The sequence below is a fragment of the Diplotaxodon limnothrissa genome, linkage group LG23 (assembly GCF_057381915.1).
Source record: "Diplotaxodon limnothrissa isolate DT_005_m linkage group LG23, D_limnothrissa_male_GT1.1, whole genome shotgun sequence".
In the NCBI taxonomy this organism is placed as follows: Eukaryota; Metazoa; Chordata; class Actinopteri; order Cichliformes; family Cichlidae; genus Diplotaxodon; species Diplotaxodon limnothrissa.
The window spans coordinates 25,375,789-25,391,241 of NC_140617.1; the positions used below are offsets into that span (position 1 = coordinate 25,375,789).

The window sequence follows — 15,453 nt, forward strand, 5'->3', positions numbered from 1 at the left end:
TTTGTTAGCGTATATATAGAACATTTATAAGCAAATGTTATTTACATTATTATGCAAAGGTCTTGGACGTCTCCATATTTTTTCTAGGAAAATAAATGAAATAGATGCAGTGATGTGTATATCTTGAGGAATAGTTCTCCAGACTTCTTGACGGACATTCAAAGCTCTTCTTTGGATGTTTCTGCCTTTTGTTCTGTTCTGTGTCAACATGATCCCACACTGCTTAAATAATGTTGAGGTCCGGGCTCTGGGGAGGCCGATCCATGACTCGTAGTGTTCCACTGTGTGTTTCTATTCAGGAATATTTTACTGCATTGGCAGTGTGTTCGGGATCATTGCCATGCCGAAAAATTAAGCTGTTACCAATCAGATGCTTTCCAGATGTAATTGCATGGTGGATCAAAATCTGATGGTACTTTTCTGAGTTCTTAATTCATCATTTGAAGAGATCTTGAACACCACTTACTGAAATGCAGCCCAAACCTTGATAGAGCTTCCACCGTGTTTTACAGATGTCTGCAGGCACTCACTGTTGTAACGTTTGTCCTAGCTTGTGCAGTTGAATCTGAATGTGTAAACTGAATGTGAATGAAAAAGCAGCAATGGCCAAAGAAACACTTTGAAAGATTATCAGAAAGCTGGAGAACTATTGCTCAAGAGCGTTTAAAATGACAGAAGTCCGGAAGTAAAAGATAAAGAAATTATTATAAAAAAATATATATAGTGGCACGAAGCAAAAATATAAATAATACGCCTGCACGGCTTTAACTGGAAAATAACCGGTATTTGTGCAGTCGAGCTGCGATTCGCGATTGGCTGAATATTCAGTTTCCGGCATGCTCGTGGGCGTAGGAGCGGAAGGGGCGGGGTTAATTCCAAAATGAGGGAAAATAAGAACATGTCCGAGTCCCCTTCTCAAGCGGGAAAAGAAATACCGGCGAAAAAGCAAAAGCTGAGCAGCGATGAGAACAGCAACCCCGACTTGTCAGGAGATGAGAACGTAAGCATTTAAACCGTGTTTGATGTTGGGCCGCAGATGAGCCGTGTAGCGCTTCTGATCAGTTAGCATTGTGCTAAAGTAGCCGATGTGCTAAAGGCTTTAGCTAGCATCTTTGTTTATTCATACCGGCTGGATTCAAACAGCTGGAGCTATCAGATATAGTTATTCACTGTGGACTATTTTAGTGTCTTCAAATAAATTTTCCCGCACGTGTTCCACCATCCATGTTAGCGCACACGTGTTTTCTTTGTGCTCAGACTGGAGTTATTCACGTGTAAACCTGGGCTAGCCTTGGCAAAAAGCATCAAGCAGATAAATAATAAACTAAATACTGACCAAAATGTAGTGTTTTTCGGATGGGTTGCTCAAGAATGGTCTTGAGTTAAGCTTTGATTGTGAGAAAAATGTTATAGCGCTTTATGAACTGATTAATGAGGAATGTTTTTGTAGCAGCCTGGGCCAACCACAGCCATCTTTACTCGTCTCCTCCTTCATTGTGTTTAAACTGACCCGATAGTTTGGAAGTGATACGCTTTTGATTGGTTTTTTTTTTGGTTGTTGTTTTTTTTTTGTGCTATTAAAAAGTGCAGTGTTAAACAAATAGCAAGGCAAGAAACTTGTTTACAATGTCTTCAGCACATCAGGCACACTTTGTTTATGAGTGCTCATGTTCTGGTCTCAATGCGCATGTTTAGAAGATGATTTTGCATTAAATAACACGTTTGTTTGTGTTGCTGCTGGTTGCAGGACGATGCCGTCAGCGTTGAGAGTGGCACCAACGCAGAACGCCCAGACACACCCACCAACACCGCCAATGCCCCTGGCAGAAAGAGCTGGGGCAAGGGCAAGTGGAAGTCCAAGAAGTGCAGATATTCTTTTAAATGTGTCAACAGCCTGAGGGTGAGTACGTCCAGCACACCAGACAGTGTGCAGAACCTAGAGGGGTTTACTGTGAAATGAGCCAGCAAATGTCCTGTTAACTGCCTGCAGTACAAAAAACAATACATAGTCAGTCAGGTATTTGGATGTTCTTAGCTGTCGATTCAGAAAAGGCATTAATAGGTCTGTCCTAATCTGCTGCCTGGTCTGATTTAAACTGCTAGGCAGGCAAGACAGAATACACGTGTGAATGAGTGACAGGTGAGTATCCAAGGAGTAGATATCGTGAAGGCAAAGGAGTTTAAATATTGTGGATCAACCCACTGAAAGCAGCAGATGGTGTGCAAAAGAGGTCAAAAAGAGAGTGCAACCAGCGTGTAGTTGGTAGAGACAAGTGTCAGGGTTGATTTGTGACAGAAAGATGGCACCAAAAGTGAAAGGGGAAGTTTACAAGAGGCCTGCTATGATCTCTGGTTTGGAGACAGTGGTGCTGACATAAAGACAAGAGGCAGAGTTAAAGATGTTAAGAGTTTCATTGGCAGTTACCAGAAGGGATACGATTAGAAGGTAATGCATCAGAGGGACACCGATTTACAGACAAGGTTTGAGAGACAATGCTGAGATGGTTTGGACATGTGCAGAGGAAAGACTGGATACATTGGACTAAGGACGATGAAGATGGAACTGGGGGAGGAACTGAAGGAGGACATGCAGTGGGTTGTTGTGTCAGACGAGGATGCCAGGAAGGCAGATGATCCGCTGTGGTGTGGCGATCACTAAAGGCAGCAGCTCAAAGTGGAAGAACACAGATGGGAAATTTGAATTATTTACAGAATATCGTCAGTAATATTCAGCCAAAGCTTGTAGTTAGGGCTGGATCAGGTGACCCTGATTCCTCCCTTTGTTACACTGCAAAAGGTCTAGGCTGCTGGGGGATTCCCATGATGCATTGAGCATATCTTTGGTCTCTTAATGTTTTATAAACCAGTCTGCAATTAATCATTAGTTATTGTTAATCTCTGGCAGTGTCTCTTTGTCCTTTATTTTTCCCCTCACTTCGAACCAGTGGCAACAGATTCCCGCCCCTACCCGAGCCTTTTTCTTCCGCTTAAAATTGAGTTTTTCCTTCCCACTGTTCCCAAATGCTTCTTCATAGGGAGTTGCCTGATTGTTGGGGTTTTCTCCATGTTATTGTGGTATCTTTACTAGGGCTGAACGATTATGGAAAATAATCTAATTGCGATTTTTTGCCCCAATATTGCGATTGCGATGCGATATGCGATTATTTTTTAAGGTATTTGTCTTCTGTATTATTAAACAAAGACAAGCAATACATCATATAGTATGGCCAATACTATATTACATTAATTTTAAACTGTTCTTTCCTGGAAGACAGACCTCTGTTATGATGACATGAGGTGATGCATGAATTGATGACTGACATTTTTATTTAACTTCTTCAATCACAACAGTATATTTGAACATACACAATAGTTTATTTTTAGCTTACAAACATCTGAGCATAAAGTGCTGACAAGGAACTCTGGTGTAAACATTAAAATGAAAGTCAGTACAATGTGCAGATTGCAGAAATATACATAAACAAAATCAGTGGCTTTACCACACTCAGTTTTTCGACATCTGTGAACTACTAGACAGTCATTCAATTAAAAAATAATATTAAATAAATAAAACTAATAAATAAAAAATACACACATCTTACTGATCTCTGCAGTCAGTAACATTACACATAAAGTGCAAACATAATAGCAATTGTATAAACACACACAAACACGTCTTTAAAGTTTAAAGGCGTGAAATTGGACGGTCTAGCCTTCTGATTAGCTAATCAGAAGGCTAGTTCTGATTAGCGTCACCGCTGTCTCGGTGGAGTTTAATAAACTCGGCCGTCTGCTTCTTGCTATCTAAAATATAACCAGACACTGGTGTAAATTCTCGACTGTCTCATACTTCTGTTTAATAAGTTTTCTGTTTGACGTTTAGTCAGCTGTGTGAAAACCAAGGAGGAACCCACCCGGGGGATTAATAAAGTTTTATTTTATCTAATCTAATAACTTTAATCTCAGCCAAACCGATTTACTCACGAACAAACAAAACACTGAAAAAAGCCCAACAATAACATTTTTAGGTTGTCTAAGTGACTTATATATTACGTTTAACCCGAGCAGCGAAACTCCGCGGTGATCTGAAAATGATGTGCCGGGAGTTGTGCCGTTCTCGGCCGCATCAGTAACCCTCGAGCTCCCGGCTAGCTGTCGAGCTGGTGGGTAGCAGACGCCTCTGAAAACGTCGAAGCACTTTTGCAAATATGGGATATCTTGATAAACCGAGCAGATATTTGATGTTTACACAACTACTTTCTCGCCTGAAAATATGTTAAGTTTATTTTGTGACCCAGAAAGATTAGTATGAGTAATTTTAAAACTTAGTAGCGGCCGCCATTGTTGGAAACTGGAGTTTGGCTGGGCCACGCTATGAATTCTGGGATATGGTAGTAATTTGGACAGCCTTCGGCGCGTCGCTGTGACGTAATCGGTCTACAAATGCGGCCTCAGGAGGATGCAGCCCATGAATTTGGACATGTCCAGAGTATAATCGCAGCCTTTGCGGTTAGAAAATTGCACTTGATCATGTCGCGATATTATCGCAAATGCGATATATCGTTCAGCCCTAATCTTTACCATATAATATAAAGAAGAGATTTCTGTTGTGATTTGGTGCTACACAAATCAAACTGAACTGAATTGATTGAAGTGTCATCTAGCCAGAACAAAGCCTTGTTTTGTTTAACTTGCTTCTTAGTACACCCATTTGGTTTAATGCGCGCTCATACATACAGGATTTTTTTTGTAGGAGCGCAAGTGGCTATTAACAACATCTGTATTTGTCTCAGGAGGACCATGGCCAGCCATTGTTTGGAGTGCAGTTTAACTGGCACAGCAAGGAGGGAGACCCGCTGGTGTTTGCTACAGTTGGGAGTAACAGGGTAAATAAATGATCAGTTATTTTAAAAGTTGGTTTAAATTGCTTATTTCTGTAGTGGGTCAGCATATTACCAGAGGTGGGAGAGTCCTGATCTGTTTACTGGTGTTTGTCCAATATATTGTTAGGAGTTTTCAAAGCATGCAGCTCACTGTGAAATGCTCGCAAAGACAATAAAAGCATGAGATTTACCAGTGTATAACAACAAGCTCCAATGACCCTGCTGATTTGCAATGACTTCTTTATCCATTTATAGTTTGGCAATGAAAGGAACATTAAAAAATGTCTTTTAAACACTGATTATTAGTGAACTTGTCCGCCTCTCACATCTGTGCTTATCCAGGTAACTCTGTATGAATGCCACTCTCAAGGAGAAGTCAGACTCCTGCAGTCCTACGTTGATGCAGACGTATCCTTTCACCTACTTCCTCAATCCTTCTTTGCTCTCATTTGTCAGTTTTCCTAACACACAAAAAGTCCTGCAGTTTGACTTTTATATACTTCTTTATTGCTTAGATGACAGAAGGGCAGTCTAGACGGGTTTAATGCCTCGACACCTGAGCTGAAGGCTAACAGCGAGGATTAAGATATCTGATATTTTTACATTATCTAGCCATCTGAAAGGTATTTGAACTCCATAAAAGCTCTGCAGCTGAGAGCAGAAAATATACAGTGTAAATGGAAAAGAGTTCAGGGGGTACAGAGAAGAAGAGACGCTTGTTTGTGCTGAAGTTTGAGTGACTCTGTGCAGCTGACAGCAGGACATCTGAGTCTGTTAAAGAAAGGTAAGTGTAGATTCTGTTCAGGTTTCCTTGACTTTGCAAAGGCAGACGAGAACTTCTACACGTGCGCCTGGACCTATGACACCAACACGAGTCACCCCCTGCTGGCTGTGGCCGGATCCCGTGGCATCATCCGGGTGATCAACCACATCACGATGCAGTGCATCAAGGTAACTCGTCAGTCTTCACCCAACTGCTCCATCACTTCTGTCTTTTAGCAGAGTCCACAGTTTTCAAGATATCGTTTTGAAATTTTGTGTGATGGTAGATACTAATAACAGCTCAAGCTGATTTAATTATGGTGAAAATCAGGTCATGGTCAAACCAAATGTGAAAATCAGTAAAAAAAACCTTTATGGATCTTGTAGTTAGTACTGCAGGGTGGCTTTTTAATTTATTGTATATGAATGGATGTCTTGATGCATGCTCAATCATCCAGGTAAGTACATCTCCAAAACTTGATTCTGTTCATCTGGACGTAGCATTTTGTGGGAGAAATGTTTCGTCACTCATCCAAGTGACTTCTTCAGTCTCAGCTGACTGCAGGTGTCCCCAATCTTATAAACAGTACATTTGCATAATGACTGAAACCAGCCCACTGAAGGAACAATGGGCTGGGAGGGCAGTTCCTTAGGCTACATCCACACTAGCCCGGATAGATTTGAAAACAGCTCCGTGTCCACACTAGCGTTTTCGGCCGTTTTCACAGAGTTGAGCGTCCACATTGAAACGGCCCAAAACACTTACGTTCCAGTCCTGCACATGCGCAAAAGCGAGTGAGAATTAAATAATTTGAAGAAAGGCTATCTGGAGCAGGTACAAACTGATATTAACCTTTTTTATTAGAGCTGTCAAAATTGAGAGCAATCAAAACAACTGCTGTATAATGCACTCCGCTATCTTTGTTTAATTGGTCACATGACTGCATCACATGACTAAAATGCGTCATCGTTTTAGAAAGTCTGCACTTTCAAGTGTCCACACTGCGACGGGACAGCTCCGTTTTTGAAAATGCTGCATTTTTGAGAGCGTTTTCAAAACTCTTCCCTTGAGGAAAATGCTGTCTCAGTGTGGACGGGTTGCAAAACGGAGAGAAAACGATGTGTTTTCAAACAGCACTGCTGTAGTGTTACTGCAAGCTTAAAATAATCTGTATCACTTTCAGTGCACAGAAAATAGTTTTATTTGATTATGAAGCATTTTCAGGAAGCAACTTATAACAGTAGAGCTTTATTTACATTTTTTTTTATTTTTGGAAAGACTTGCATTTAATGGCCCAGAGGAATGATAATAACTATACCGAATTTCACTTCATCTGCCCCAAGTTGTTTTAATTGCACAATGTGAATTAAGAAGTCATTTTTCCCCTTCTTTTCCAGCATTATGTAGGTCACGGGAACGCCATCAACGAGCTGAAGTTTCATCCGAGGGATCCCAATCTGCTCCTCTCTGTCAGCAAAGGTAAACAGTGATTATAAAGCACCTTTGAGCTCTTCTGCGTGCAGTTCAAGGGTTCTTCCCGGCTCGTTATGCACACATAAGCCGGACGGCATCACCTAGAGTTACGCCAATAACCTTGTGTTTCCTTATTTAGCAGAGATTTGCTGATTATTATTTTTTCCCGCTCCTTGGAGGAAAAAAAGAGTTAAGCTGTGTCGCAGAGAGGGCAGAAAGACCAGCAGTTTGTCATATATTTCACTGTGAGGTTAATACAACAGCAGCAATGCATTTATTTAAAAAAAAAGAGAAAAAAAAGGCCCATTTTCTTTGATGGCTTTATTGACCCTCACTCAACAATAAAAATCATCCCGGCAGTAAAACCCCTCTCAACTGTGATTTGTTGCTTCAATCTAAAGAGAAAAAACAGGTCACCTCAGACTCGAGTGTAGTGGGGATAAAGTTTTATTTCCACGGGACTGTCAGGTGGTTCCTTAATCTGAGATAAATCAGACAGCGGGGTTTGGATCTGTCACTGAAGGTCATGTGAACGGCAGCAAAGTTTAATCTTTCCTTTAATCACTGAAGGGTGGTTGTTTTTTTTGTTTTTTTTTAAACACCCTTCAGTGTGATTATAGCTGCTGGGAAGTGCAAAGGTGGTGTGAGTTTTTATGCTTTATGTGATATTTTTGATATATTTAACATGATTAATCAGAGAAACCAACGCTTATCACGTAGAAAAACTAAGACTGTGTTCAAATAAAGTTGTAAAGTCCTCAAAGAAGAAATTCATTAACAAAATAAAATATAATTCTACCCTTAAAGTATTGAATGCAATATAATATAAATGCATAGATCAAACTATGTAAATATAGAGGGGGGAAAAAGTAAAAAAGAAAAAAAAGCTGTGAGCATCTCTTTCACTGACCGGCTGTAAAACAACAATCAGACTTTTTCTTAAAGTCATCTCTTATTTTCAGATCACGCTCTTCGGCTGTGGAACATACAGACGGACACTTTAGTGGCCATTTTCGGAGGCGTCGAGGGTCATCGGGATGAAGTTCTGAGTGCTGTGAGTTTTACAGTATATGTGGGGAAATTTATCTGGGACATAACAGTGACTATTGTACAACAGGGAAAAAAAGATTCTGAATCGGTCTTTAGGGGATGACTGCACATGTTGGCACCATTACACCAGACAGTACTTCTGTATTGGGTTATTTGGGGGGGAAAAAGCTTTTCCTCGACAGCTGACACCACAGACTTGTTCATGTTCTACTTCTCCGAAGTGACTAGTGAAAGTATGTGTGTTTATTTTCAATCTGATTGAAAGTAAACAGAAATTATCCATCTGGTATTGACTATTTTTTTACTGACATTAGATTTTCAGCCTCACAGCAGTATATGCACGTGTGAGGCTGATTCTACAGAAAAAGCTGAATACAAAGTGTGGTCATTTCAGTTTTTGTTTTGATTTTTGATTTTTGGGGGGTGGGAATGAGTTTCTTTTAATGGTTAAAATTGCAGTTTAAAAAATTTCAGATCACAAGCTTGCCCAGTTGTCGGTGGTGTTCCTCTGGGCTGTGTCGTTGTCAGGTTTATCTGTCTATTAAGACCATCCCACCTTATTCTGTTACTTAACTTACACAATATTAAATCATAGTTGTCTGCTAATTTTCTGAAATAGTGACAAAACAGATGTTTTAGGTGAATGTGATTAAATTCTGTCTGTACTGACAGTTCACATTCTCCTATTATCCATTTCCTGTTTTGTAGGATTTTGATCTCCTAGGTGAAAAGATTATGTCATGTGGGATGGACCACTCGCTAAAACTGTGGAGGCTCAATTCGGAGAGATTGCAGAAAGCCATTCGCGCGTCTTATGAGTACAACCCCTCAAAGACAAACAGGTGAGACGTCCAGAAGCTTTTTCTGTGGTCTGTTTTCATATCTGTGGATTTACATACATGGCATTATATTTTCTTATGTTGTTGTGGTTTTTTTTGTTTGTTTTTTTTTTGTTTTTTTTTGTTTTTTTTAGGGCATTTGTCTCACAGAAAATCCACTTCCCCGACTTCTCAACACGTGACATTCATAGAAACTATGTGGACTGTGTGCGGTGGCTTGGTGATCTTATTCTTTCTAAGGCAAGTGAAAGGAAATCCTTTAATGCTACCCAAAAGGGTTTTTTTGTTTTTTTTCTTTTTAAGTTACCGTATATTCTGCACTATAAGGCGCACTTAAAATCCTTTCATTTTCTCAAAAATTGACAGTGCGCCTTATAATCCGGTGTGCCTTATGGATGAATTATGGTTGTGCTTACTGACCTCAAACTTATGTGGTATACGGCGCTCAAAAATGCTCAAAAAAATGTTTTAGTACGACTTTGTTAAGCAACAAAGCCGCACTGCTTGATGGATTGTTGGAGCATTATGGCTATTGTATCTAGGGGACTCGGAGTAATCTGGGTCCAAAACTCAGTCTGATTCATGTCCCAAAGTCGAACGAGCACTGCGGCATCACTGAGAGTTCATCTTTAATAAAATGATCAGCGTTGCTGCTTTACCAGTTGTAACAATTAAGTTTAACATCCAGACATCCATGAAAACAGAATTTATTCATTTTAATGGCGTTAGCAGGAAGTTAGCTCGCTAGTTTCCACCTAAACATGATATAGCATGTTCTGACTGAGAGATTTCTGAAGAAATTAAAACTTACAGCTCTGCCATCACTTCCAACAGAAAACTAAACAGCAGTGACGTTTGTAGGGTTACTAAAGTTGGACTAGCTGGGGTATAATGATATGCTACTAGCAACACAGCTATGTTAGCATAACAAACACAGTGAAGCTGGAGGATGAACGCTAACAATTTTCCACTCGATAAACGTTAACGTGAGGGATTCTGGTGGTTAGGGACAAATGCAATCGCATGGCAGGATGCTGTAAACGGACCAAACTTCAGTCAGGAGAACAACTGAGATAATCCATCTACAATATGAGGTTAGTCATTAATATACTGCAACAACATGGGAACAGAGCAGCTGCAAGAGAATTCAGCATTAATGAATCAATGGTACAGAAGTGGAGGAAGCAAGAAGAATGAGTTAAGTCTGACTTATTTGACTGTTTTGTTTTGCTTAATGCGCCTTATAATCCGCTGCGCCTTATTCAGCGCCTTAAAGTTTTAATGAAACAACAAAATGTACAACTGAGTTTGTGTTGTCATTCCAGTCTTGTGAAAACGCCATTGTGTGCTGGAAACCCGGGAAGATGGAGGATGACATTGATCACATTAAACCAAATGAGTCAAATGTGACGATTCTGGGACGCTTTGACTACAGCCAGTGTGACATTTGGTACATGCGCTTCTCCATGGACTTCTGGCAGAAGGTCAGCTATCTTACCTTTATTTATTTTGTGTATGATCAGGTTTTATATTTTCATTCTCATTTGTACTGATTAAAGGACAAAACCAGAATAATCAAATGTTTCGTCTCAAATACAGTTTTATTTTTCATCTGTTGGAAAGAATTGCATCATTTAATTGATTTACTTGAAAGGTCAGTCAATGCTAACCCAGTGTTTCCAGTTGTCCTGTCTTTCTGGTTGGCCAGGTTGCTGTCATTGTGCTCTTTAATATCAATTAGCCACTTGTCCAGCAAGTTTCTAGCTGTCAGCTGCAGTCTAACCTGGAGTTGGAGGTCACTGGCAGGTTTTAAGTAGTTTATTATCACTGATATTTAGTTCTTAAGAAATAAAAACTCTTGCAGAGGAGAAACGGAAGCTAAATCTGTAGGAAACACTGGATGCTGAGAGTTGTTTGTTTTCTTGTTGTGTCTTGGTGCTCTTACTGACCTCTGCTGTGATGCTGATACACAGATGCTGGCTCTGGGGAATCAGGTGGGGAAGCTTTACGTGTGGGACCTTGAAGTAGAAGATCCGCACAAAGCCAAGTAAGTAAAAAAAAAAAAAAAAACAGACAACAGGCGTGCTATAGTTGTCCTGTATCTCCACTGCTCTTTGCCCTGCTTTTAGCATCAAAATATCACAATAAACGCTCATAAACTTAAACAGGTTGTTGTATTTGATCAGCTACACCCTTAGTTTAGCTCACATTAGCTGTTAGAAGAAAATAACACAGGGCCGTGTGGTTTGGGAATCTTCATATTGTGCTACTAGAAGTTTGGTATAGCTCATCGGGAGCCCTGAGGAACTACCGTCAGCACTGTTCCATGTTTGTTGTTCATATGGCTCATCATATCCTTTTAAGGTTTGGAATCAGTACCGTTGTCAGGAGGTTTGGTGGTAGGACAGAAATCTCAACCATGTAGAGCCATTTTAATCTAAAAAGTATTCTAAAGTCTCTGAGAAGTGACTGTGGAGTATATTTAAGCAAAGACCACCTACCATTAGACCCCAGTTGTATCATCTAATCTCATCGTGTCTGGAAATGTTTTGAGACCTCCAACTTGCAGTAAGTGCAGTTTCAACGGTATTACTGCCGCCATCTGGCTGTTTCATGTTCCACGTATTGGTAAACCCATGAGAAAGCCAATATGATGACTTGAATCCTTGGAAAAATTGAAAGCATCAAATACTGAAGAGCTGCAGTGCGGGGCTTTGGTTAACTGTAACACTTCGTATTTAAGCTTGGAAGTATGTGGTTTACAGTAGTGTCAGTTATTTCCACGGTTTTTAGTAATACCATTTCTTCCTGGAGCATACAGAAAGGCTTCTCCTCCATCAGTTACACAGATTTCCTTACAAGTGACTGCAACAACAGTAGTTGCAGTTGTAGTTGAAGGTTATAACACTGGTGCTTTTCCCCCAGGTTGGGAACACTGCTGCACCTAAACATTTACAGGCTTCGTTACCACTTTTTTTCCAAGTTCTTTTGAAAAGGCATTCAATTTCCTTCCTTGTGCATTTTGACAAGGAATTGGCTGAACCAGGAATGTGCAGGAATGATGCCCGGTTAAAAGCAACACTGTCTGAAGTGACAAAATAGTGGAAAAATGCCAGTTTAGTGCAGCTCAGAGGTTAAAACTTAAAACTGCTAAATGGTGCCGTCTTCACGATCAATTATTGCAGCATTGTCACACTTCTCTGAGCACCAATGCCCCATAGAAAGCTGCTGTGATGTCTTCCTGTGTCTTTTTTTTTACCTGGCACATTTAATGAAATTGGGACTCTTTTTGTCTGATTTATGGTCAGAACACTGATTTTTAAACAACAAATATTCACAGGTTACAAAAGAAACATTTTTATTTCAATTGTTTCATCATTTTTGTAATTGACACTAACAAAGGTTTCTCTGTATTTTTTTGTTTGTTTTGGTTTTTTACAATTTTCCCCCAACTATCTCTGTTCCTCTTCAGGTGCACCACGCTGACCCTCCCCAAATGCACATCAGCCATCCGGCAAACCAGCTTCAGCCGCGACAGCAGCATTTTGATAGCGGTGTGCGATGACGCCTCCATCTGGCGCTGGGATCGACAGCGCTGAGGTCTCCGGTTGTTCCTGTTGCTTCCAACTCCCCTGCCTCTGTGTTGGTGTACAGATCTGCACTGCAACAAGAAAATGTCTGTACATTTATTCTTGTATGCAGATTAAAAATAGTTCTGTTTGTTTTTTTTGTTTTTTAATTCCATAAAAAGAAAGCCTTCTTTTGTCTTCATTTCCTGTTTGTCTGCCAGCTTAATTGTGAAGGGAAGAAAAAACAGATTTGCAGTGTTTTTGATCCAATAAAACTTGGATTTACTCTGTTCATCTAACAATGTTAAGCTGAAGGATGAAAAAAGGAACAGCCCTGAAGCCTGTCTTGGTGTCCTCTCTGGGTGCCTTCTGGTTTGCTATGCTGTCCCATCCATTGAAATTATAACAATAAAAAAGGAAATGTGTGGAAAAATAAGATATTTTTAATGCATGAAAACAGAATTTTCTGTTGTAATGTGCTGTGTTTTTAATTATTACAGTAATAATTGGTTTGCTTTGATGCCCCCATTCACACACATGGACTGCTGTTGCATAATTTACAGTGTGCTCTTTGACACTGGAGTATTCGCACACACACACAGTAAAAACTGAATAAAGTCTTTTGTAGCTGTTCCCAAGCGTGATGTTTGTTTAGGACGGTATTAGCATAAAAATAAGCTTTTATTTTGAAAACTTTAGTCCTGTTACAGGGAGCAAAAGGCAGGTGTTTTGTCTTTATTTATCTGGAGTCATTTGAACTTGAATAAAACTTAATTTCTATAAATATATCAATATCAGACTTTTTTTTTCTCTGACTAACAGATAAAAGTGCGCACTAAATGAAGTTTAGACGCTTTATTTGCGCCTTTCTCTACACTTTCTGCCCCACTCACGCAGGAGTCATGTGATCAAAGACTTTGCCCCTGGTCTCGTCTTGATGAACTACCTCCGATCAAACGCCACTTTAGTCCACACGCGAGCGCGTGAAAAATGACGTCGTCTGTCCGCTGCGGACTTTTGCCCTCCGATTGACTGGACGAGATAAACCGGACTCAGCCGCAAAGACTCCAGCATGTTTTCGCCAAAATCACCAAAAAGCTCGTCCAGGTACGGCTCCGGGGAGCAGGTCTGCATGGTTGAATGTGGCGGTAAGCCCAGATGCATCTGTAACGTCAACTCAGAGGGCTGCAACAGGAGGGGCTGTACGGCACAGTTAAAGGTAGGCCTTCAAACAGCTGTGGAACATCTGCAGCTGATGGCTTAGAGAAAATTTGATCGCTAAGACCTCATCTTAAAAAAGCTGGAAAGTAGCTGTTAGGATGTAGTCCCTCTGTTATTGAAGAGCGGGAGTATATATATTTTCTTTTGAAACGTAATAAATATTTTACTGGGATAAAATAATCTGATAATTAAACCTCAATTTGTGGTTGAAATACAATGTAAAGAAATTCGGTTTGTTAAAGTAGACAAGAAATCTCCAAGAACATTTTTTTTGCAGAGACAACATAAATGTTATGTGTGTTTTCATTATGAAAGAGAAGAATAGTTTGCACTGGCAGCAGGGACAGTTTCACAGGCTGAACAACAAAGCCCACCTTAAAGAAACAAAACCTGCTCCTTCCCCAAATTCTATGTGTTTGTGCCTGTTGGAAGGGTTTAGGTCTGTGACCTCATGTGTTTATAATTATAATAATAGCCTAAATCAGCAGTTTGTTCTTCACTGTTAACAAGTGAAACTCTTGTTCACACTTCACTCATAAGTACTACCTGTTGCCTAGAATGAGTATATGTGAGAAGAGAATATGAAAAGGTGAAAATCTCAACATAGCTCAACAGCAATGCAGTTCGATTAAAACATGTCTTTGGCCTCGATTTGACAGACTTCTCACATAATACTAGCTTAATGTGGGTGGTACAGTGTGGAAAGGTTCCAGAAGCTGACTCTGAGTTTGTACTTTATTCCAAATCATTAGTGTAAAACTATTTTAATTTATTACAGGTTAGTTACCGTTAGTTACCAATCGACTGCTATCTAGTGTGTGTCAACAATTTTCTTTCCCAAAAGGAAGCTTCTACGCCTCAGGCAGACAAGTAACCATGCAGTACAGGCGCTGAGTGAGTCACTCAGGTACTCACCCCTCTTTTAGTGGAACTAGATTCAGTGATTCAAATCGTTGGTACTCTCTGGTCTTCATGTGGTTTCACAAGTCTCAACAGACAACATAAACGCCCCCAAATAAAGTGGAGCAATAAGCACAGCGTGTTGGCTGGCCAGCGTTCTGGACACTGAGTTGCCCAGAGTGTATACAGAGTGTAATTTATTTTCTCAGCGTTTCTCAAATGTTCTTAAATAAGCTTCATCTTTGAACTAAAAACCAGCTTGAAACCATGGCTCTCACTCGAACCCCGAAACAACCTCCAAAGAAAGGAAGTCAAATGCTCATCTGCCCCGGTGGCCTAATGGATAAGGCACTGGCCTCCTAAGCCAGGGATTGTGGGTTCGAGTCCCATCTGGGGTGCTGTCCAGCAGAGTGGCGCAGCGGAAGCGTGCTGGGCCCATAACCCAGAGGTCGATGGATCGAAACCATCCTCTGCTATGTGTTTTGGATGGCCCGATGTTCTGAACTGTGTCCAAAAACAGACGACACTCAGGTCCTGTTCCCCCCCAAAAATGCAGACAAGTAACCCTGTAGTACAGGCACCGAGTGAGTCAGTCATGTACCATAACTGCCCCCGATCACCAAAGGCGACTCCTTATGTGTACATAGAGCCTAGCAAATGGACTCCAACTCCAGTCCTGGAGAACTACTTTTTTTTATTTAGCTTTTAGATGCATCCTTGTTCTGACACACCTGAATCAAATGAATGGCTTGTTG

The 15,453-nt window shown here is 40.5% G+C and overlaps 2 protein-coding genes and 1 non-coding gene across 3 annotated transcripts in view; all 3 read left to right on the plus strand.

Annotated features, from left to right (window-relative positions):
• The first annotated feature begins 880 nt into the window (after positions 1-880).
• Positions 881-12,664, plus strand: eed (embryonic ectoderm development). Its single transcript, XM_085348597.1, has 12 exons — positions 881-1,000; positions 1,748-1,900; positions 4,794-4,886; positions 5,226-5,291; positions 5,709-5,834; positions 7,044-7,125; positions 8,082-8,173; positions 8,878-9,011; positions 9,143-9,248; positions 10,334-10,492; positions 10,982-11,055; positions 12,481-12,664. Exons 1-12 carry the CDS (start codon positions 881-883, stop codon positions 12,605-12,607), a joined length of 1,332 nt encoding a protein of 443 aa, XP_085204723.1. The 3' UTR covers positions 12,608-12,664.
• An 865-nt stretch (positions 12,665-13,529) lies between these two features.
• LOC146608136 (copper-transporting ATPase 2-like) overlaps positions 13,530-15,453 on the plus strand; it is a 61,085-nt gene continuing 59,161 nt past the window's right edge. The window contains exon 1 of the mRNA XM_085348595.1: positions 13,530-13,796. Within this exon, the coding sequence (XP_085204721.1) occupies positions 13,650-13,796 (147 nt within the window). The 5' untranslated portion in view covers positions 13,530-13,649. The remainder of the gene's footprint in view (positions 13,797-15,453) is intronic.
• On the plus strand, positions 15,024-15,096 carry trnar-ccu (transfer RNA arginine (anticodon CCU)). The gene has a single exon. It is a non-coding gene; the product is annotated as a tRNA-Arg (tRNA).